A 22,660-nucleotide genomic window follows, 5' to 3' on the forward strand; every position below is an offset into this window, starting at 1 on the left:
TTCTACAATCATGTGGAATAAAAAGTAAATTCTTTGCAATTCCTATTTTGTTTAGGCATTGGGCCATAAAGTTACACTTTTGTTTATGCAAGCAGTTAAGGCTCCTGTAGCAGTTATTTATCCTGTATGACTGGCTATCTAGTGGAAGACTAAACATTTATTGGGGAAGCAGAGTGAACTGTTGCTGCTTGACAGACACCTGTGTCAGCAATGAAAAAAAAGCCCAACTGAAGCATGAACATCATCTCTCCGTTGAAAAGGATATGTGCTATTCCTCTGGACTTTTAAGACCATTTTCAGTTGTTCCAAATGTAGCACTATAAAATTCTTTGTTTCTTTGAGATTTCTTCATTTTACTGTTCAGATCAGGAGGACTTAATAAGCTGTGAGCATAAGCAAGAATTCATTTCAACCAAATAGTTGCTGGTTTCTCCTTGATTTTTTAAAATTAAATTTAGAGATACATGTTGCATTATTTTTTTTGTTGTTTAGAGAGAAAGCAGTCAGGTTACTGCTGAGTCATGAATGTTGCTTAAGCTCTACAGAACAGTCCTATGATGAGCTTTTACCACTAAGGAGCAATCTGGTAGACATTTTATTTCCTTTTTGTCTGTCCAAACTAGTTACTGACTGGCTTAAGATGGGAATCGGTTAACAAGCATTTGTCTGATCTCTTCAAGTGACTTAACTGTAAACACTTACTAACCTTTACTACATTATCACTTACTATTTTGCTATCTGATCTGTTACTTTAAGACACTGTTTACTGAGGAATAATCACATATGCCATTGTTCTTCTTTTCTCCCTGGATTTTCCACCCCTGTTTTCTGACAATACTCTGTTGTGTGTGCTTTTCTTAAGTTTTGGGAGCAGGGACTGTTTGTCTAGACAGTATTTTGCATATCAGGGCAAGTACAAGTCCAATAAAAATGATTCTAACAGTCTATGTAGAACACAATTTCATTTAGGGAGTAAATACTCTTTAGGGTTCACAAGTTTGTTTCAGTTATAAATGTGTGCTTTGCAGTACTGATATAACAGTATTACAGTTGCAGTATTACCTTCTTGAATGTTGAACAGTGTATCAGACAAGGCTGCTCATTCTTTGTGAAGAAATACAACAGAACTAAAAAATTTCTTTGCTTCTTACAGCCTTTAAGTTTTATTTAATTGAAAATACAGATATAATGATGACGGCAGAGATGTGCAAAGAAAGGATGTCTTCAGATTTTGAATTACACAGAAGTCTTTCACCCAAAATGGTGAAATTATATGAAAAGCAGGAAGAGGAAGCTGGTGCTAGATGAATATAGAAGTGGTGAGGAAGAGGGAAGCTTTATATGATAGCTGAAGCTTAAAAATCAGCTAAACGAATCGTACGAATCTTCAGATTGGATCAGAACTGGATGATTGAGCAGTGCTTTCTTGTACTTATAACACCCATGGGCAGTATGTTACAGTGGAAAGTCTACAAGGGACATACAGAAAATAATTCTTTCTTCTTTCTGTCCTTTGAAGTCATGAAGGATTAATATAGTTATCTTCCATTATAGAAGACTGTTTTGAAAATGTGCATTTTTTTCATACCAGTGGGGTCTTTTAGGTTTCTTTTAACGTCTAATGTTCATTAGAAACATTTGATTAAGAATTTGGCTGTTACTATTGAGTGTTACCAATATAAAAAGCCAAATTTTGAAGCAGCCTTGTCACAGAGAGTGCTAAGAATTGGTTGTAAATAGATGAGGTTGTTCTTTGGGAAAAGAATAATTAAAAATGCTTCACTAGAAGCTGCAGTGTTTTATTAAAAATTTAGCTTAAAAAAAAAAAAAAAAGACATTAATGAAAAAAGTAACACAACTAAAATTAAAGGATGAGAACCTGAGGGATCTAAACTTGGGCTAATCTAACGCAATACTCATAATTTCCAGGCTCTGTCCGAGAGCACAGCTCTGTTGCTGGAAAGGAACCTGAAAAGCCCACACTAAAAATTTTGAATATACAAGAATGGCTTTCTCAAAAATAAATTTGCAGTAGAAATTTTTGTTACCGAAACACCTCTAGTTTCCAGGGATGCAGAAACTTCAGAAAATAAAATACACTGTGTATTTTCTGTCCATCTGTTCTAAGCTTTCATTCTGTCATTGTTCTCCATGCCACTTTTCAAGGAGGAAGGGGAGTATCACAAAAAGTTATAGTTTGTATTGTTGTGAAGGAATCAGCTATGAAAATGTGGCTTGTGTGGTACCAATGAATAACAGTTTTCTTCCCCCTTCAGCATGGTGAACTGAGATTGTGTTGCTTAAGAATTCTCAGGAATGCCTTCCAGTTTTATGGATAAAATATTCTAAGATAATGTGTGGTGCTCATTATGAGTCTGGTTTGGTACAAAAACCCATTCTCTTTTAATGATTAGTGTTTGCACATGCAGGCGTGATTCAGAATTTTCATCTCTAGCATCTTTAGGTACAAAATGCTTAGGTAGGGATGTAAACTGAGACCTCACTGATTACTGCTCTATTGCAAGGCTAACAGGATATGGACAGTTTTTCCTGGCTGCAGGTTATGGATAAATTTAGTGAGTAAGGTCTGTGCAGTATTCAGTTTATCTCAAGTCTCAGGAAAGAGCTTCTCAAACAGAGAGCTTCAGTAGGACCTGTGCACCAGCATGTAAGCATGCTTCCTGTATAAGAATACTTTCCTCACATGAAGGTTGTGTTATATTTTAAGAACTCATCAAATGTAAATCTTGTTTCATAGCCAAGTTGCTGTGTTTAGATTTATCATATTCAAAGTATGACTGCTCTCTCATTTAGGACAGACAATGTTATACCCTCTAGGAACCAGTTGCTGGGATCAAGAATGACTACATCAGCAGCAAGTAAGGAAACAAACTGGATGGTTTAAGGCAACTTGTGTAAGAAAGATAGTGAAATATTCACGATTCTTATGGTGGAGGGAGAACATCAAAATAAAAATCGCTGGACTTCAGGAAGGCAGACTTCAGAAAATTGATAGGTAAGATCTCACAGAAGACAAGTCTGAGGTAAGAGAGGAACTGAGGAGATAAGACAGTTCCTTGGAGAGGTGAAGGTCGTGACTGAAAGTATATCCCAGTGCAGGAGACAGAGACTAGCTGTAATAAGAGACCAACTCAGTTAAATGAGGAATTTCGTTGACTTCAAACACAAGGAGGGGAGGCCTACAGAAGGTGGAAATTCAGATGCCACCAAAAAACAGAGTAAACAGATAGCAATGAAAGTAGATGAGATACAACTGTCAACTGACAGAGAATAAATACATAAGTAGTGAAAGACTTGCGCTAACAAAAGTGCTGACTACTTAAAAGAGGATGGCTATTGACACAAGTGATCAAGTTTGGTTCAGATTTTCAATTTGTGCGTTGAATTTTTTGGTTTGTTAATAGGGATTACTAATCCAAAAAGTCAAAAATCGACTGCCAGTGTATTGCTTGTGCAACTGGTATGAGTGACAAACATTGAAGAAGCTTACCTAGAAAAAGGAAAACAGGATAGAAGATATTTACATGTTGTCAAATTGACTGGGCCTGAAGAAGTTCTTCCTGGTATTTGCAGAACTAATCTGAGGAACTTCAGCATTTTTAGGATCATCTTTGAAAACTATTGTAAAACAAGAGAAGTACCAGGTAACTGAAAAAAACCCCAAAACCAGTGCTTGAACTTTTTAAGGACAAAATGGAGAAGATGGAAATCAACTGGGCTGACATTAGTTCTTTTTCTGACAAGTAAAAATCAAAATCTGCTGTTAGTATCAGCAAGATATCTATGACGTGCGTAACAACTGATAAGTATTTGCTGTGATCAAGTCACATAAACCTAGTCTAATTTCTTTCTATGAAAAAGTGACATATGTTGTGGATGGGGATAAGAACTAGTTGCTAACTCTTGATTTTAGCAAGGCTTTGGATGCTGTTTCCACATGACTCTTTCATAAGCAAACCAGGGAAACAGAGTCTAGCCAAGCAGACAAGACCCTAAAAGCAAGTATTAGTTGATCAAGGTCAGAGTGTGCAGACTCTACGTGTAGCTTCTCTGAATACAATGTAAGGATAAGAGAGTGTGCTTACTTAAATGGTAGCAAATTGACAGATGTATTACAGGTACGCTAGCAAACAGGATTATAACTCAACATCTCAACTGGCGAAATGGTTTTCCAAAAAAAGAGAATGCAGTTCATCAAGATGACTGTAAGATGCTGCTGTTAAGCAGCAGTTAGCTTTTTCCATTTAATTGTCCTAGCCTTCTAGAATAGGAGACTTAATTTCAAAACAGCTTTGATGGGTTTCCTTAGAAAATTGCTCCAGTGTTAAAATGGCTGTCAGTGCAAACAGCTGTCATTAACACCATCAATAACTAGACCTGAAAATATGTTTTGCAACGGTTTCTAATAATAGAAGTATAAAACAAGTTTTAATATCTTTTAAGCAATTAAAAATTAACATTTTATATTGGCTTTCTCAACTGATCCATTTCTAGAAGTGCATAATCCATAATTTGATATTATAACATTTAATCTATACAATAATTGTGTTAATTGTCTTTAAGTCATCCAGTCAAAACTTTATTTAAATAAATAAATCTGCGTTTTTCCATTATGTATCAAACACCTGATCTCTACTCTGTTAGATTTCACCTAACGATGTATGTTACGTCTTAAAGCATTAAGGTGTATATTAAAGACTGGATGGAATTCTTGCAATAAAAATAGTACTGAGTGGTATTACCAACAGAACAGGGGGTTTGTGTCGCATTGTGAAAGGCATCAAATAGAAGAACTACAATGCATTAGTTACCATCCACTTCTCTGATCCAGAATGTAATAGTCCTTGTGTCATATCAGTTAGACAGTTAACATGCCAAAACCTGATCCTTCTATTTCTGAGCTCCTTATTTAAGCATTTAAGTCTTGATTACGAAACAGATTTGCTGGAAAGGGTAAGATACCTGTGTATTTACTGTGCTAACTGCAGCATTTCATCACCAACAGGTGAGAGTATTCATTGCTCGAATTTATTATCTATGTTTAGAGGAGTCCTCAGATAAGCTTATTTTTAAAATCAGTATGAAAAGCTTTTCTCTCTGTGTTAACATGTTTATTCCCCCTGGTGGTCCAGATGCCTACCTTAAGAACTTCTTCAGGAATCTCGTTTGTCAGCACCATAATCCTCTTTTCACCTGAAGCATGTTCCTTAATGGAGAGGACATTAGACACAGCTACCATCTTTTTCTTCAATCAAAAATACTGCAATGTTGAAACATACTTTAACGCCTCAGCCCATACTACCTGTCAGTTTAATGCTGTTGAGAGTTTTTTGGTCTGTTTTGTTTTCAGAGGGGATTGCCAATAGAAAAAATAAGAAAGAAAATTCCTTTTAAGTCAGATATCTGTTTGGCATCTTTGCAGTTTTGTTATTGACGACCCTGATCTTCAGGCTGGAATCATAACTGCTGCTCTCTGTGTACAGAATATCTGCCTTAGACTTGGCATGAGTCTCCATGACCAGTGATATTTCCGAAGTTGACAGCTTCAAGACTGCAGAGGCTGGTGAGGATGAGAGACTGTTGGAAACTTGAAAGTTGACATCACCGGGTCTGTTGTTTTTAATGTTAACTATTTCTTACTTGGAACTATTGAAGTTGCCAAGGAATTGCTTATGTTTCTGGCTTCCTTGCCAGAAGACACGCACTTCTTTCCCCTGTCACATCAGAGACTAATAATGCCAGGTCATGGGGGGAGGGACTGAGAGGCTCCATAGAAAAATGGCAGCCAAAACTGGATTGCCACCAACAGAGGACCTTTAAAAAGGACGGAGAACAGTCTGGTTTTGATCAGCCTCTCATGAGAAAACATGGAAGGGGACAGGAATATTATTTGCATAGTACTGCTGGCATGTACATGTACAAAGAACTGGTTTCTGGAGTACATCACAACTATTACTTGCGGATCTACTTACTGAACATCTGTTCATGCCTCAGGGCTTGGTGCTGTAGCATAATATAGTACTACCTTACCACGAAAATGAGCCCCAGAGTCTGCATATAGTACTGCCCTAGAACGAATGAGGAAAGATAAACATTTATTTTAGAAAAGACTGATTTAAATATTTTCTCTTAAAATATGAGATCAATAACCTCTGTTATAGCTGTATGCACTATAATCTCTTAAAATTTTAAGCAGTTATGTGTTGCCAAATTCTTAAAGAGAACGCACTGAACTGATGAATGGAGTAGCACAAACCCCTTCCTCTTTGCAGAGTAAGAATCAGGAAGCAAGTTTCTGAAGTGCTAAACCACAGTCTGATAGCAGTAGCTGCTTCTTGCAGTTCAATTTCACTTTAACCAGCTCAATTCAAACAACTAGTTCAAACTTGGAAACAGAATAGGAATTGAAAAAGCTTAGCGTTTTTTTACATTACGTACATAGGATAGATCTGTGAAGGTAAAATCTACCTAAAATCTATCTAAAAGCTGAAGGCAGTGCCAGCCAGAAACAATCAGTTCTATCCTCTTTGTTAACAAGATGTATTTCATGAATGTATCCAATACATTTAAAGCAGATCAATCTAAGAAGCAATTATTTTGAATGCTGTTTTTTGTACTGTTTTACTTTGCATCCAAATAGAGCTCTATGCAAAATGAAGTGTTAAATAATCAAGAAAAAATATACTCAACCATTTTCTGATAAAATGTAACCATTTAGCATCTATTAAACTATAGAATTAACTACGTAAAATGTATTTTCTAGTTATAAAAGGTTGCCAATCTTAGTGCAATGACTATATTTAATTGCAAACGAACATGTAAATAATTGCTAATGAAGTAATAAAAATAATATTTTAGGAGAGGTAAATACAGATGCAAAATAAGGTTTAAAACATACTTCCCTGCTTATTTAAATCATTATTAAAAACAAGTCACTTTTGACAGAAATCATTCCTCCTGTAATCAGACTTCTTAAAGGCAGTACCGAATTTTGACTTCTACCCCAAGACTAACAAGCCTGGCTTCCATTTGCAGTCAGGGAAGACAAATAGCCAGGCCTAGCAAGAGATCCATTCCATCCTAAAAGAGGTCATGTAAGTTGCTATGTGGAAGTGCTGGCTCTTGCTACGTGTGCATAGGACAACTACTTTAGGCTTAGGCATCTGGTGTTTTGTGGGGTTTTTTTTTCAGTTTACTTTAGATGTCTCAAACTGGAGAAGATGCATCTCTGTCGGTGGCCATAGTGAATGCAGCTGACTTTGCTACTGCAGTGTGTTGATGGTGCTGTAGTTGTTTTGAGCTCCCCTAGGAGCATTTTCTTTGTGGGTTTTTTGTTTGCTTTTTAGTTTTTTACGTGTCCTTTGCAGGAGCCTACTCCTGAGGCTTGGCTGTTTTTTCCCCCCTGTCGAGGTCGTATTCAAGTATTTATTTGTTGTATCCTGTCTCTGCAAGGGACATGCTATGACTGCCTTGTAGTCATAGCATTAGTCTGAATACCTAGATGGAGACAAGAGCTCAACAGTTACTGTTGGTGTAGAAAACAGATCTTTTTTGAACCTTAAATTCTCCTTGCTACTGATCTGTCTTGGTTTTCCATAGGTTCCCCAATTTGGATGAGTACGTGACGTAATTGTCTTCATGAACTCAGCAAACTGAACTAAATATTTCCAGTCCTGCTACACTTTCGTACACTCCTTTCAGACAATTTGTTTTTTATGTAACATTTAACTACTGCTTTCTACCCAACTATTTCAGGTCAGCAAGGTTATAGTTGCTTTGATACCTATAACTTGGTGCCTGAATGCCTATTTTTGGCATTTGAATTTCTCTCATCTGAGGAAAAAAAAGAAAGTATTTGCTAGTAAGCATGACTTCTTTGAAAGTCGCTGCACATTCACGTTCTCAGTAAAGACGACTTGAATTACTGAAGGTAGCTAAGAGCGGGCACCAATCCTCAAAATCTTTCAGAGCTTTGCATTACAGGGTATGGGACAGCATGAGGGTATCAGCAAAGTGGGTGGCTCCAACAAACATTAGCGTCTGGGAGCTTGCAGATTGGTACCTGCATTCATCTGCAGCCTTGCACGCTTCCTGACCTTTTAATTCCTTTTCCACTGCTTTCCGGGATCTACTTCAATAACTTCTTGGACTTCTAGTTTGTAGATAAATGCAAAACCTAAAAGAAAATATCAGTGTAGATGTTCTGATTTGCCATATAATAAATTGGGATGTATGCTGAATATCTGCTTAGTATTTAGTGATATCTGATACCAATTTAAAAATAACAACGTCTGCCTATACACAATCGACTACAAATATTTCAATTAATAAACTTACCAAACTTCCAAGAGGAAGCATTATTCTACTGTTGTTGTTTATCTGCCCCTTCTTATAAATAATTAAATTCATCCCAATGACGTGGTTTAAATTTACCTTTTACTTTCACCCAGAAGTGCTGATTTTTCTCATACGGAAATTGTGAACTCCTTGTCCAAGAAACTTTCTAAATGTACTCATGATATTAAGATGGATTTCAGTGTGTTAATGAATATAAGAGACCTTAATTCAGGAAAACAAGTCATTGAGACATGAAATAGTGATGGTCTTGTGTAAAAGTTGCTTTATACAGTTGAAGTGGCCACAGCAAAGAAGGGAGCACGGTTTAAAAAAAAAAAAAAAAAGGTAAAAATCAACCCAGTATTAACTAAAAACTTCCAATATTCTGACTAAGGAGGATTTTTTCCACTATTAGTACTTTTTGTAATGTAATCTTAAATAAATCTACCTGAAATTTTTGATAGGAAAAAAAGTGTGATAATATCTAGCGTTTGCCACCTTTTTTATTTTTTTAATAAACACTTAAAACTTTCTCAGTTTTAGATTGTTTCTTTTCAGAATTGGGTTTTCATGTGTACTCCCAACTTAACTGAGTAGGAATGGAGCATACGTTTCCTTGACACATCCATCTCTCTGTAATTCTTTGCCTCTCCTGAGCTGACCTCAAATAGCAGAACAAACAAGTCTTACTGTCCCTGTGAGAAACAGTATTACATGGCTTTACTGAGGAAAACAAGAGTTGAGAGAAGGTGGTCTGAAGGAGATCAGGCCATCCCTTCCAGAACCAGAAGCAAAGGACTCGTTAGTTACTGGATGCTTCCATTTTCTTAGCTGTAGAACATTCTTTAACTTGTCAGTTGGTATCAAAAACATATGTACTTTATAAGCATACAGAAACTCTTGGAGTGTTTTCTCTAACAGAATGTCACTGGTTTAAATGTCTTTTAAACAAGCAATCAGTGATCTAATTGTGCCTGATACCCAATATAGGTAGCAACTTTACAAACAGGGAACTACATGATCATGAAGTATTTTATCTTTGGGTGGCAACTTTTTGGTTGCCTTCTAGCATGACTTTCTCAACTACGGATTTGTTCAAGTTGTCACTAAAGGCATTGCATTTTATTCTCAACCCGCGTTGTAGACAGTTTTGCACTGGGAACTCCCAGACTATTGTGTTTCATTTGAGGTCTGGCTGCAAGCTGGGTTATTTCTTATTTTGCATCACTGATGTTAATACGGTCTTTGTAAACCAAGTTAGTAATTTTTTTAACTTTTGCAACCTAATTCCCCTTGTGTGTTGGTAGCTTTTTTTTCCGGTCTATTTATTCCTAAGGTGTATCGGTGGTGAAGGCCAAAACAAGTGATAAAAATGTTAGCGTTTGTAACTCTTGTGAATTTGTAATGAAGTTCAATCTATTTCTTTGCCATCAGTTTCTGGTACGGAGTGAAGGTCCTGCGGTCTATTCCCACTTAGAAGTTAAAAGAGCTTCCAGCTTTTCTAGTTGTTTTTTTTTAAAAAAAAAAACAAACAAAAAAGCTTTGGAGTGCAAACCGGCTTCATTTTCGAAGCCGAAGCCCGCAGCCGAGGACTGCGGTGTTCGCCCTGTCCTTCTGAAGCCAGCGCCCTCGGCTTTGCCCCGCCGCGTTACCTCCGCCGCCTGCCGCCGCGCCAGCCCACCCTCCCTCGGGCACCGTCAGGCTGCAGCCCGCCGGAGCTGCCGCGGGCTCCTTCACCCCGTGACTGGAAGACACACGGAGCCAGAAAGCCCGGTGCCGCTTCGGTGCCGCGCTGCGGCTCCCGGCGCCTTCCCCGGCCCGGCCGCGCTGGCCCCGGCCGGCGCCGCGGCCCCTCCCCGGGCGCCCCTCGCCACCCACCGCCGCGAAGGGGCGGACGGCCTGCCCCAGGCCGGAGAAGCCCCGGGTCGAGGACACCCCCGCTCTCGCCGAGCTCCGCTCCGGCCGCGGCCGCTCGGGGCTCCCGGATCGAGAGCGGGGGATTCCGCCCCTGCCGGCATCCCCCCCGGAGGAGCGTGACAGCCCTCCCGCGCCGTCCGGCGGGAACGGGAGGGAGAGCCGCAGCGGCGCGGCGCCCGGCTGTGACCCGCCGCCGTCCCGCGCCATCTTGACTACTAGCCGGGGGCAGCCTTCCCCCTCCCTCTTCAAGATGGCGCCGGCCGGGTGAGTGACACGTCCAGTCACGTGGGCAGCGGATGAGCCCCTCTCTCCCCCCGCCTTCAACGATCTCTATGGTTCAGCCGGACACACAGGCGGCGGCGGCGAGGGACGGACGGAGCCGCGGCGGGAGCGGGGCCGCGGCGCCCGCCCGGCGCCTCCTCCGCCCCGCGGCCTCGGCAAGGCGAGCTCTTCCCCCTCCCCGACCCCTCCGGGATGCGCCCCGACGCCCTCGCCGGCGGGCTCGGCTCCCTCCTCCCCGCCGGGGCGGCCAGGGCGGCCGGGGCGGGGGTCCTTCCCCGGCCCCTTCGTCCCGCCCGGCGGCGGCGGCACGACGCGTCCTCGGGCGAGCGGCGGGGCGGGGCTGGGCGCGGAGCGCCCCGGCCCGTCGCTCTCCGCCTCTGCGGGGAGCGGGCGGACCGGCCTGCCGGGGCCCGGCGGGGGCGGCGGGAGGTCAAGGCGGGCGGCCTCCCCGCCGCGCAGCCCCCTTCCTCGGCGGGCGGCCCGCCGGCGGGGCCGGGATGGGGATCGGCGCCGGGGCCAGGCGTGGGTCTGGCGGGGCCGCGTGGCGGCCGAGCCGCAGGGAGGGGCGGCGCGGGCAGGTCCTGTGCCGCCGCCGTTTCCGCGGAGGGCGGGCGAGGAGGGCGGCTGGAGCGGGCTGGGGGGTCGGGGAGTGGTGGGGCGGGTGTGTGTGTGTGGGGGGGGGGGGGGGGGGGTGTCTGTCTGCGGTGTCTCCCCCCTCCCCCGCCGCCGTTTCTGTCCGTCCTTCCCTCCCTCCCCTCCCTCCCGCCTTCCCCTCCCCGCCCCATCTGTTCCAGGCTTGCGGAGCTGTGGCTTTTTGAAATTAAACGTGATCTTTACTGTACCAGCTGGGGTCTGTAATGTATCTGATAAATGGAGCTCTTCCCGTCGGTTTCAGGTCATGCAAGGAAAAGGGCAAAGCTGGGGAGGGAGCTGGGCGGGGTTTCCCTCCGCTCTTCACGGTCAGGCGAGAGGAGTCTGGTTGATGTCTGCAGCAGATAAAGGAGACGAGAGGATCATCAAAAGACCCCAGAGCCCTTTTATCTTTCTGCCGGTTTTTCCCCCTCTAATTTCATTTATCGTTGCCGTGTTGTCTGTCTGCTCGTTTCCCCCCTTCAGAAGGGGTCGGGAGCACCAGGGCCCTGGCTGAGGTAGTAGTTTGTGCTGTTGGTCGGGTTGTGACATTGCCCGCTGTGGAGATAACTGCGCAAGCTACTGCCTTGCTAGTGCTGGTGATGATCAGCTGCAGATGAAGACAATGACAATGGGAATCCCCTTTGTTTTCCCGGGATTGCATGCTGCTGAGGTGGCAACAATTCCTTCTCCTCCTACTTCTGCAGAAGGAGCCTAGCCTTGGCTGCAGGGATGAGTAGTGGGGTTCGACCCCGTCGGGAGGATGCTGTTCCTTTCGCGGAGCTGGATGAAAAACCATTAGTTTCGCGCTGTTTGGAGGGCGCCTGAATTTGGGCTGAAGAGCAAGTGTCTGCATTCCTTCTCGTGCTTAGACCTTATTATTCACACGGCACCCTTGAAAGAGGTGGATTTTCCATTTTGTGGGGACAGAGATCAATGACGGACTTGTATTTTCTGTGCTCTGAATATGCAAAACTTGTATGTGTGATATTAAGTGCTCTTGTTTGAATGGTAAAAAAGCCTGATTGTTTATCTAACAAAAGCTAAAAGATGTAATTACCACTTTCCTTACATTGACAAGATAGTCTTTTTACAGTATAGTTGACTAATTGTACTGCTTGGTGCTGTCAATTTTTTAGGTGAACTTCTGAGATTTTCCCTGTATATTTTGACTGACTCATTGTGAAAAGCAAACCCGTGCATCTGCTACTGTGACTTAACTAAAATTGCTGGTATATTTATAGTGATGGCTAAGGGTATCTTTCTGATACGAATTTTAGTGTGTTGGATCACTTATTACAATGGCTTAAACTTGGAATATATTAAAGCATTTACAATAAATGTGCATAACTGTCTCTTACATTTTTAAAAATGAGAGTTAATTTTTCAGTCTTTGTAAGACCTAACTATGAACAGGTTGTGGTTAATCTTTCGAGTCTGTAGTGAAAGTTAAAGCTCTAGCTAAAACACTTGAAAATAAGTTGGTACCTTAGTACTGCTTCTAATATACAGTTCTGATGTATTTATAATATTGGGAAGGGTTGGGCAAACTTGCAGATATTTAACTTTGCCTCTTTTTTTGAATTGTTTGAACTCATATGTTTAGAAGACGTGCAAAGGTTGCTCTTGCGCTTCTGCTGAATGTAAAGTGCCTTGCAGAAGATGGGGAACATTGTACTTGCTGACAAGTTTAATTTGATGATTCTTCATTTCTACCTTCTGCAATGCATTATTCTGGTAATTCAAGCTCTGTTATAAACTAAACTTTTTAAAAGCTAGGTATTCTCATGCTCACTAATAAACTAACACGTTAAGTGCTCTTACTAATAGGTTTTCTTTGAAGTAAAATATAGTTGTTGACTGTCTGCAAATATAAAACATATCCTGGTGGGTTTTTTCCCACCGTAATCGGAAGGGGCAAAACGGCTCCTATAGCTGCGTGCTTTTCCCATCTTACCAAACAGCACATCTCAAACAGAGCCCCTTGAGGTTTGATCTGGAAGTTAGGATGATGTTTTCACCATCTACCTTTAGGCGTCCGTTTTAGCTGGCTAAGCCACTAGTCCCTCTCCCTTCAGTGAAGAAGGCAGAGATAGATGCCTGATGTAAATCACGCTTTCCAAGTGCCTTAGCATTATTTGATCTGAATTATCTTTTCAAGGAGGTTTGTCTCTATGTTGATTGTAAGGGAGGTGAAGGAGCTTCAGCTAAGCTAAGTGGGTGGGTGGTGTGAAATTGTCCTCCCTGTTGCTTTCCCTTCATATGCTCAGGCAACTTGGGTGGAATGAGAACTTCCCTCCCTTTGTAGCATTTTGGGGTTGAGGGAGAGAATCAGTGGGAGAAAATGTGTTCAAGTATGCTATCATTAAGCACTTAGTTGTCTGTCTCCTGTGTAAAATACCTCCCTTAAACTTCACTAGCCACCTGAGCAGTCAGTTCTTTGTGCTGTGGATGGTGACTTCACAGTTCAGGATTTTAAGAACCTGTACTAAAATAAGGTAGTGCTACTGAAATAGTGTGGGTAAGGGGACTACTGGTGAGATGTATCATGCATGAGGTCATTTGTCCTCATGTCCACATAGGTCTTGGTTATATATTGCTTGGTAGGTTTTAGGTGTGTACGTGTGAATTACTTCCTTGAGGAGTCACATTCAAGATGCCTAGCTTTGCTTTAAGGGTATCCATACATTTCTTAGTTCAGAACACTTCTCAGTATTGCATTCAAAGTATAGAAATTAGTCCAGACAAAGTTCCATCCTTAGCATTGTCTGATCTGAGTTCTTACTGCTTAACTGTTCAACTTGCACAGCTTACATGCAGAAGGCTGCGACATCGTGCTTTCGGGCAAAAAGATTAATTCGTTAGTGGAATGGAGAGCCTTGTCTTAGTGATGTTGTAGAAGTCGAAGCTGGTATTTCTGAAAATACTGTGAAAACCTAAAATGGAAAGAGTAGCTCATATCTTGCAAATTCAGTGATCCTTTATTGTGATTTGATGAATTAGTTTGGAAAGAAAAATTGCATCATGCCAATTAAAAAGCTGTACTGCTGGCGCATTATTGTCTATGGCATTGTCTCTTGCTGAAATTTTTTCCCCTTTGTTCTTCAGAGGTTTCAATCGGTCAAACTTCTTCTGTGAATTTGTTACAGAAACATTAAAATAGGAACATGGCTGAGTTGATGGAATTTCTGTGCAAAGTTATTTAGTTTATAGTATCCCTATTGTGTATTGTTTGCTGTGCTGGGTGAGAAAGTACTGCAAGTAATGTTCCTCTGTAGCTTTTCTGAGCACTTCTTTTGACTCATGGAATAATAAAAATGCATTGAGATTCACAGCATAGTCGATTAAGCTTTAGATGCTCTTATTCCCTGGTTTGATGTCTTTTTGCGCTATTGTCTTACCTATTTTGTGAAGAACAGTCACCAGCTGCTCACCCCTCCAGCTACTGTCTGTCAATGTTGCTTCTAAAGATACTGGCATGCATCAACCTAAAATCTTAAGATTCAAGATAGTTGCTTCCCTGCAGGGTGCAGTTGTCCGCTCTGTCACCAAGGAGAGTGCTGTGTTCCCATGCTAGCAAAATTGGTATTTGAGAACTTGTCTTCAATGGGGGCTGGCTTGCTTCTTCTACTTTAATAGATCCTGGGCCGTGCACATAATAAGTGAGACCTCCCACTTTTACACTGGGAAGCAGTTTAAGACTGTAAGAGGAAATGCCAGTTTCTAGAGAATTACGTCTATAATAAGCACTTAGTTAAAATACATCAAGGCATTTAAGAAGTTGTATCTGTAGCTTTTTATTGGATGCTTTCTTTGCTCTGTGAGAATGAGTACTATATTAACAGAAGGAAATGCTTACACTAGTAATTATAAATGAAAGTGGACCACATTCTTCATATTTAAAGAGTTTACTTGCATCTTCCACTGTCCTGTGCTTAAGCGTCACTCAATGAAATTATAGAAATTGGTTCTAGAACATTATATATATATTCATGGTAGACACCTCTAGAGAGATTCTTTCTGTAGCAGAAACAGAAGTGTCATTCAAAACAAGTGTGAATGTTTGGGAAAGTGTGAATATTAGTCTTCTAATATATATTTGGATCATAATTTATACAAATGTATAAATATTTTTTTTTTTAGCTGAGCAAGTTGAGTTTTTAGCTGAGAGCCTTTCAGCCTCTCAGCTGCATTAATGTACAGGCTTTGTGACTTTCTGTCAAAAAAGAACACGTGTCCTGCCACTGAAGGTGTTAAAGGTTGGAAAAGACTGGAGAAATATAACGGAAAAGGCTACCTTTACTGGAGATTTAGTGGAATCGCTGAAGTGAAGGGCTCGTATGTAATGGGAAGGGACTGGAGTGCGCCCTCAGACATGGGGAGTGCTACATCACCGTGGAAGCTGCTGTGTTTGGTCTGGGAAGCGAGTCTGAAGACTGGCAGTGAACTTCAGTTTCCTCTCCCTGGCAGACTTTAACTGCAGAAAGGGCTCTCTTACCTGGCCTTCCAGTTTCTCTTCCCAAGTTTGCTTATTTCTACGGTCTTCCTGTTTTCATTGTACCTAAAGTTCTCACTCTTGCCCTGTTAGTTTGTGTACCCTGCTTGCCTCTGCAACCCAGGCAAAATTGCGTGTATCTTTGCAGTTAATAGCGTTTGAAGTTTGCCTACCTGTTTTAGGCTTCTGGTAAAGTTTGTGATTGCTGCAACAAAGAACTGTCCTGGTGCGTCAGATTAACTACATCCAGAACATAGTGGTGCCAATGTGTCAGTACTCAAATGGAAAAAAAAAAATATCCAGTCTTGCACCTTCTTTCATAAATGCTGAAAGTCTTTTGCTCTAGGCCAGCTAAGAAAATAGCATGTATGATGTTTAGTTATCAGATTCCTTCCTGGTCCCTGATCACCTTATTCCTTCTTTCCACCCCCTGGACAGTAACTTTTGAAGCCAAGAACTGTCTTCAGCCACTTGAAAGAAGGTTGAAGTTTTAAAAGAAAATTATGTTGTTCTGACTTCCATGAAAATAGGTTTAAACATCTCATTACTAAAGCAGTGTGATATTTCCCAATTCCCCCTTTCACCTGAAGAGAACTCAGAGCATGCATCATCCCATTCTGAAGAGTGCTTTTTCTGCCCTCCATTTCATCCTTTGCAAGAAGCGAGGATTTTGCCTTGCATGTCTTAAGCCTTGTCCCACAAAAATGAGACAGAAGGAATTGGTATGAAAATACTGGCATTGAATGAGGCAAGGTCATACTTATCCCACCTTCTGTGTGGAGGTTTGTGTGTGTTGAAAGGGAAGAGAGGATAGTTGTGCTGTTCGTTAACTTCTGAAGTACCCCATTAGTTGAAGTGATAACCCAGTGACCTAGTATTTATTACCTGTGGCACATGTTCCTGGAAGGATGTGTTACTTTGATGCTGAGACTTTTGACTGGTGATGCAAGAGCATCCTTTGTATGCCACCTGCAAAGAAAACTAGTAGGTGTGGAAGCAAAGAAAGAAGTACGGTGATGGATTTCCAGCTGCTTTGAAATCTACTTCTTTATGTGTTTTCTGGTTTATCTGGTAAAAACCAGTGTGGTTTGTGTGTGTGGTTTTTGCTGAGGCCTTGTGTTTCAGGCTGAAGCTTAGTTTTCAGTCTAAAATGGATCTTGTTCACTCCCAGTGTTCCTACACCACGTTTTTAAAGGGGAGGTTGGCCTGGTTGAGGAACTTCCAGAAGGAAGCTGCTGAAAGATGAAAATAAACCTAAAAAATAGTGCATTTTAATTATCATTAAAAGCTTTGGTTATGATAGTGAATTACATTTCAGTATTTGAAGTATCTCTCATCCAATAAAATGATACTTAAGATGAATTGTGTTTCTCTAGAGTACCATAGGATTCATCAGGTAGTGATGTGTGGAGCTGTTACAGACATGTTCATCTCTTGTGCGGTGGCAAGCGTGGTGGTAACGCCTAACACCAAGGGGCCAAAAGTGAACTCAAAACCTGAGACATTTCTTTGAGACCCTCTCTGGTGTTTCCACTCCTGGTACAGAAGCATAGGACCTTCAAACCCTTCTGAAAAAAACACATTGCTATGTTAGTGACCTAAGTAATAGCTACTACTTCAGGTAGGCCACCATCTGCTTCCATTTTTCCATTCCCCCTATGTTGATAGGACAGATCCCACTATTGCGTGTTTCCTTGAATGATTTTTAGATGTGTTGTAGCAGAACCCTGAGTTATGCCAGGAGGAAGATGAAGCCAAGGAGGTAGATGTTTAATGGCGTGTGTTCTTTTTGTTCTCTCTGTTCCCAATTGGAACACGTGTTAGAAGCTGAGGAAGATGTAGGGCCAAAGTACAGTCCTCTTGTGAAATGCTGTGTGCGTGCAATAGATGCACAGGCTAAATGGTGCAGTCTGACTCTTGTTCGTGAAGCCCTGGGTTTCTTCCTGTCGTGGTTTAACCCCAGCCGGCAGCTCAGCCCCACGCAGCCGCTGGCTCACTTCCCCCTGGTGGGATGGGGGAGAGAATCGGAAGGGTAAAAGTGAGAAAACTCCTGGGTTGAGATAAAGACAGTTTAATAAGTAAAGCAAAAGCTGCGCACGCAAGCAAAGCAAACTAAGGAATCCCTTCCCCACTCCCCAGGGGCAGGCGGGTGCTCAGCCATCCCCTCCCCAGGACAGCAGGGCTCCATCACGCCCAACGGGGACTGGGGAAGACAAACGCCATCGCTCCCAACGTCCTCCCGTCCTTCTCCTTCCCCCAGCTCTATATGGGGAGCATGACGTCCTACGGTCTGGGATCTCCCTTGGGTCAGTCGGGGTCGGCTGTCCCGGCTGTGTGTCCCCCCCAACCCCTTGTGCCCCCCCCAGGCTCCTCGCTGGTGGGGTGTGGGGAGAAGCAGAACAGCCCTTGGCTCTGGGTGAGCACTGCTCAGCAGGGACGGAAGCATCCCGGGGTTATCAACACTGTTTTCAGCACAAATCCAAAACACAACAACTTACAAGGTACTATGAAGAAAATTAACTGTATCCCAGCCAAAACCATCACACTTCCAGATTAACAGGTCACCTCTGTACTGCAAGTCAGCAGCTATGCTTTACAGTACGAAACCTATTCCTAAGTTTCTTGGCAATGCAGGCTGTTGTAGTGAGGAGACTGTTAATCTGTTGCGTACCTAAGGGCTATACCAGCATGCATAATTCATGTAAGGGTCTTTAATATAAACTTCAGCACGTCCTGCAAAGTCGATTTCACTGCTGTATTGCATCTAGTTCTTGCTGCTTGCATCTAGCTAGGACTGCTTCAAGGCCATCTGTGTTATGCAGGGTGGAACAAGGATGTCTACAATGACCTGGTTGGAGTGCGAGTCTTAGATTTTCTGTCACCCTAGCTTTCAAAAGCTTTTCTGTCTGGAAAGCTGCCTGCACCTCTTTACAGGTCTAGGTCAAACTACAGCTTGCCCCTCATTGAGGAGAGGTTTTGGCTTAGGTGAACAAGGGGGAAATTGCCAACAGATCCAGGACAACTGCATGAATAGGCCTGTTCAGGACTGTGGGTGAAGAGCTGTCACTTTTACAGCTGCACCTCTTGTCAACAGGGCATCCACCCTCTATGGAGCCTTGCTGCATCCAATTCTGGTCACCTGGAGGACAATTACTTTAGAATGGGTAAATCTGATGTCTGAATCCATGTTACTGGGTGGTTTGTATCATGGTGATGCAAAAACTTACTATATGATGTCTTTTTTAGAGTGCTCAGGCTAAGGAGAAAATAAATCACATGCTTACCTACCTGCCTTGCCTCTTTAGGGGCCAGTGTCTACATATACAGCAGGCTGTACTGAATATGCGATATCTTGTCTTTATCAGGATATATGCATGCATTGTCACTGTCCATATCTATCTTGTGCTGCTCTGTGTCATGTATCCCTATCTGATTTACACAGTGATTTCCATCAGATGCTGAGATTTGGCAGCTTACAGATCTAGTGTGGCAGTGTAATAGTAATCCTCTGAGCTAGGCACATTGCTGGTGCCATCAGTATCATGGTGGCCTTTCATGCTGCAAAACCTGAATATGGATCCAAGAAATGCTTCTGTCAGCAAGGATGCAGTAGGTTACTTTTGTGTAACCTCATGTAGATTTGGCTAGAATGCCTAGATATAAGGTAGGTCTGAAATGGTACCTACAAGTGTGCAATGTGAGAGCTAGCACTACCATACACATTAAATGTTCATCGGTGTGCCAGTCTGCCAGCTATGATGCCATTATTTTCCAGGTCCCTCAGGTTTCTTCCCTCTCTTGTGACCTAGCTTTTCCACTACTCCACAGCCTGATGAATGTCTGTCTGCTTTCCAGCACCTGAAAGATTGCTTCCTAGTCATGTTAGTCCCTGATGTCTTACATGGTCTGTCATGCATTCTGTACCCAGCTGCTGTCTTTGCTACTTCGGTACATGGTCATAGGCTAGAGTAGAAAAGAAAATAGGGAAGGATGGCAGAGAAAGCAAGTGCTTCGGTTTACCAATCCTTTTTAATGGTTGAAAAGTAAAAATAGTCTAATAAGTCAACAAAGCACAAGGCTTAAGGAAAGTAGATAAACAACAGTGATGCTAATCAAAACCCAAATAAAACAATCAGTGCATGGTCTAGTGGGAGCAGAGGTCCCTAAGTATTTATGCAATATGTTCTCCCCTTCTTTCCCCAGCTTTGTACTGCCTATGGCCCTGCTGTTGTAACAACATGATGGTGGCGCGCTTAGGATATCGCATGGCTCCTGACAACCCCCAGCAGCCACCACGTGAGCTGCAGCTAGCTGAAGTTGAATCTGGAGGCAGCCTGCAAACAGTTCAGGTGCCATTAGGATCTTCTGCTTCGGGAAGCCCTAATGCAGGTGGCTCAGCTGGTCATGATGATCACGTGTAAGCCTGGCCAGATGACTGTGGTCAGCTCATGCCAAGGTTGGACTTGGCATTTGCCCAGAAAATCCTTTATGGTAATTCTGAGGTCTTTGCGGTACCCTCCACAGCCTGTTATTGATGTGTGTCGCAGGGGGGGTTGCAGGCAGCTGTGGAGCAGCAGGGCCCGCCTTCAGAAGAAGCAGCAGCGGCAGAGAGTGAACCGCTGGAACGGAGCTCTGTACAAGGCTGTTCCCAAAGCCAAAATTTGCAATCCTGTATATGGATGCCAGTATTGTTCAATCCAGTTATCAATGCTCAAGAATGCAAAATACCATCCGTAATGATAGCTGCAGATGACACTGATTGATAGGACAGTACGCATGGAGCATTTACTGTTACAAAGCAACCCAAAATGTTTCGTTAGTCACAGTCCAACATATTTAATACTGTCAATCATGAAGTACCATATCTACTAGCAAAAAAGTAGGCTACATCCGCAGGATGTGTTGTATAGAGACCTAAAAGTAGTTTGAGGTAACAGATGGCAGCTCTCAGTCTGTTATATAAAATTATTTGTAAACGTCAGGAAAAAAATAAAAATATAATTAATTCAGTCAAAAATTCCTGCTGGTTTAAAGAACATATTGAGATTGTATCTGATGGATAATAGGAGTGTTTTGACAGCAAAATGATTACAGTGGACCTGGTGTTTTTAACATTAAGCCTAAATGGTTCAAGAGGAGGGCTTCCCCTCTTTTCATCTCCTTTAGAATTCATCATTTGAGTAAAACAATGCGCAGCTTTTACCTGCAAAGTTGACACCAGTGTAGGTCACCACACTTACAGACTTCTGGGTTCAATCATGATCCACTGAAATCCCAGAGTTCTCAGACTAAGCCAAGGCAGAAAGGACTGAGGTGGTCTTACCATCTTTACTGACCCCAACCGTTACTCAAAATACCAAGACCTGGCTACTTTTGATTGCTCATTTGTGCTTCAGTTTCTCCCTCTTTCTTTTCTAGTCCTGATTTTTGCCTTTATGCTAATCAAGTCTTGTTTAATTAGTCAAAAGCTTATCTTCTGCAACCTTGTGACCAGGTAAAAAGCAGTGTCTTTGATGTGATAATAGTTTTGGCAGAGCTTGAAGTGGCTGAAAGATAACACAATCTTTACATTAATAGTGGCTGGTATGGAAGAACCTAGCAAGACCAAATGGCATTTTCTTATTTGTTTAGTATTTTTTTTTTTTCCTCCCTTTCACTCTTATATTTGTACCTCCCTTTCAGCTTCACAATGTGAATCTCTAGGCTATTTCAATCTGTTTTCCCCATCCCTAAAGACACCGTTAACACTATTATCAACATTGTGGTTTGTCAAGACTGTTAAAACAGGACTGTTTTTTCTATATTTTGTATATCTAAATTAATGGGAAAGGCATACAACTGAAGATCTAGGTTACCATTCAAATGATATAATTGGGTAGGATTTGCTATTGCCTCCCTCACATTTTTTATAAAGGGCTTGCACATTTCTAGTATGGTTGTCTGTAATAGAATTAAGCAGGATGAGATTGCTGGGCTCATAACCCTGACATTTCACACAGTACAGGACAGCATCGTGTTAACCACTTTCTACTGATTTTGGCAGTATACATGGACCAAGGTAGTCAACACAGGGACTGTATCTCATTAAGCAAAGATTTAGAAAAAGGGCTGGTGTCATTGTAGTCCCCTTGACGTGGACTTCTGCTACAGAGCTTCAGTATATAGAAAGCTATTAAACTAAACAAAGTGATCTTCCCATCATGTAGCACTTGATTGTTGTATATTGATGGACTAGTCATCTTAATTCAGAAAGAAAATTGGACTATTGGAGAGAATTCAAAGAATTAAGTGTTTGGGGAAAAAGGCTCAAGATGCAAGCCATATATGTATTCAACAGAGCAAAGAAAAGGATGGAAGGTACCGTAGCACTCATATATGGCAAAGTAAACTGATTGTGGGGAGCTTTTAATAATATATAGAGGCAGAGAAGATGCACTTGTATCTTATGCCATTAATTTCTACATTTGAGTGCTAGGAGCAGTTAAACATTTGAACAATCCACTAGGAGAAGTCATGAAACATGCTATAGGTCTTACAACTGTCTCTTTAAACAACACATGCTGATCCATGTTTGATGTTTGACATTTGAAAAAATTACATGGCTATTGTATAGAGCAAGTGATGACAGTGGTATTGCTAGGCCAAAACAGTACCTGGGAATGGCTCTCTTCAGCATCACATTCCATGGCTACTCAATGGAATGGTTTCAAAGCAGGGTTCAAAGCCTGGTCATCAAAACAGTCAGCCCTTTCTACTTGGTGCTGTGTGCCCTGGACCTCTCTTTCTTAGGAGTCAGTAACCCTGCTATACTTACTGTACTTTAATTCCTCAGCTCCATTGAGTCCAAAAGGACAATGAACACGGTAATGGTCCTCCTCTTTCTATAGTGCAAACATCTGCAGAATGCCTACACCTATTAATTGAAAAATTAAAGTCAGCAATTTTCTTTCTCTTCTCCTCCTATGGTCAAGAAAAGAA

The 22,660-nt window shown here is 42.1% G+C and overlaps 1 protein-coding gene across 7 annotated transcripts in view; it reads left to right on the top strand.

Moving 5' to 3' along the window:
- MON2 (MON2 homolog, regulator of endosome-to-Golgi trafficking) overlaps positions 1-22,660 on the top strand; it is a 121,973-nt gene that overhangs the window by 83,100 nt on the left and 16,213 nt on the right. The window contains exons 36-37 of one of the 7 annotated variants that reach the window (XR_007507645.1): positions 2,839-3,016; positions 5,505-10,174. The exons of 2 other annotated variants lie outside the window; for them this stretch is intronic. Coding sequence is in view for 4 of the 5 variants with exons in the window: in XM_049813845.1 (XP_049669802.1) it covers positions 2,839-2,883 (45 nt within the window). In the remaining variant the exon portion in view is untranslated. Of the gene's footprint in view, positions 1-2,814; positions 5,366-5,443; positions 10,175-22,660 lie in introns of those variants that run through there. 4 more of the 7 variants (XM_049813846.1, XM_049813849.1, XM_049813845.1 and 1 more) reach the window with 4 other exon arrangements.

This window comes from Accipiter gentilis, chromosome 11 (assembly GCF_929443795.1).
Source record: "Accipiter gentilis chromosome 11, bAccGen1.1, whole genome shotgun sequence".
Taxonomy (NCBI): Eukaryota; Metazoa; Chordata; class Aves; order Accipitriformes; family Accipitridae; genus Astur; species Astur gentilis.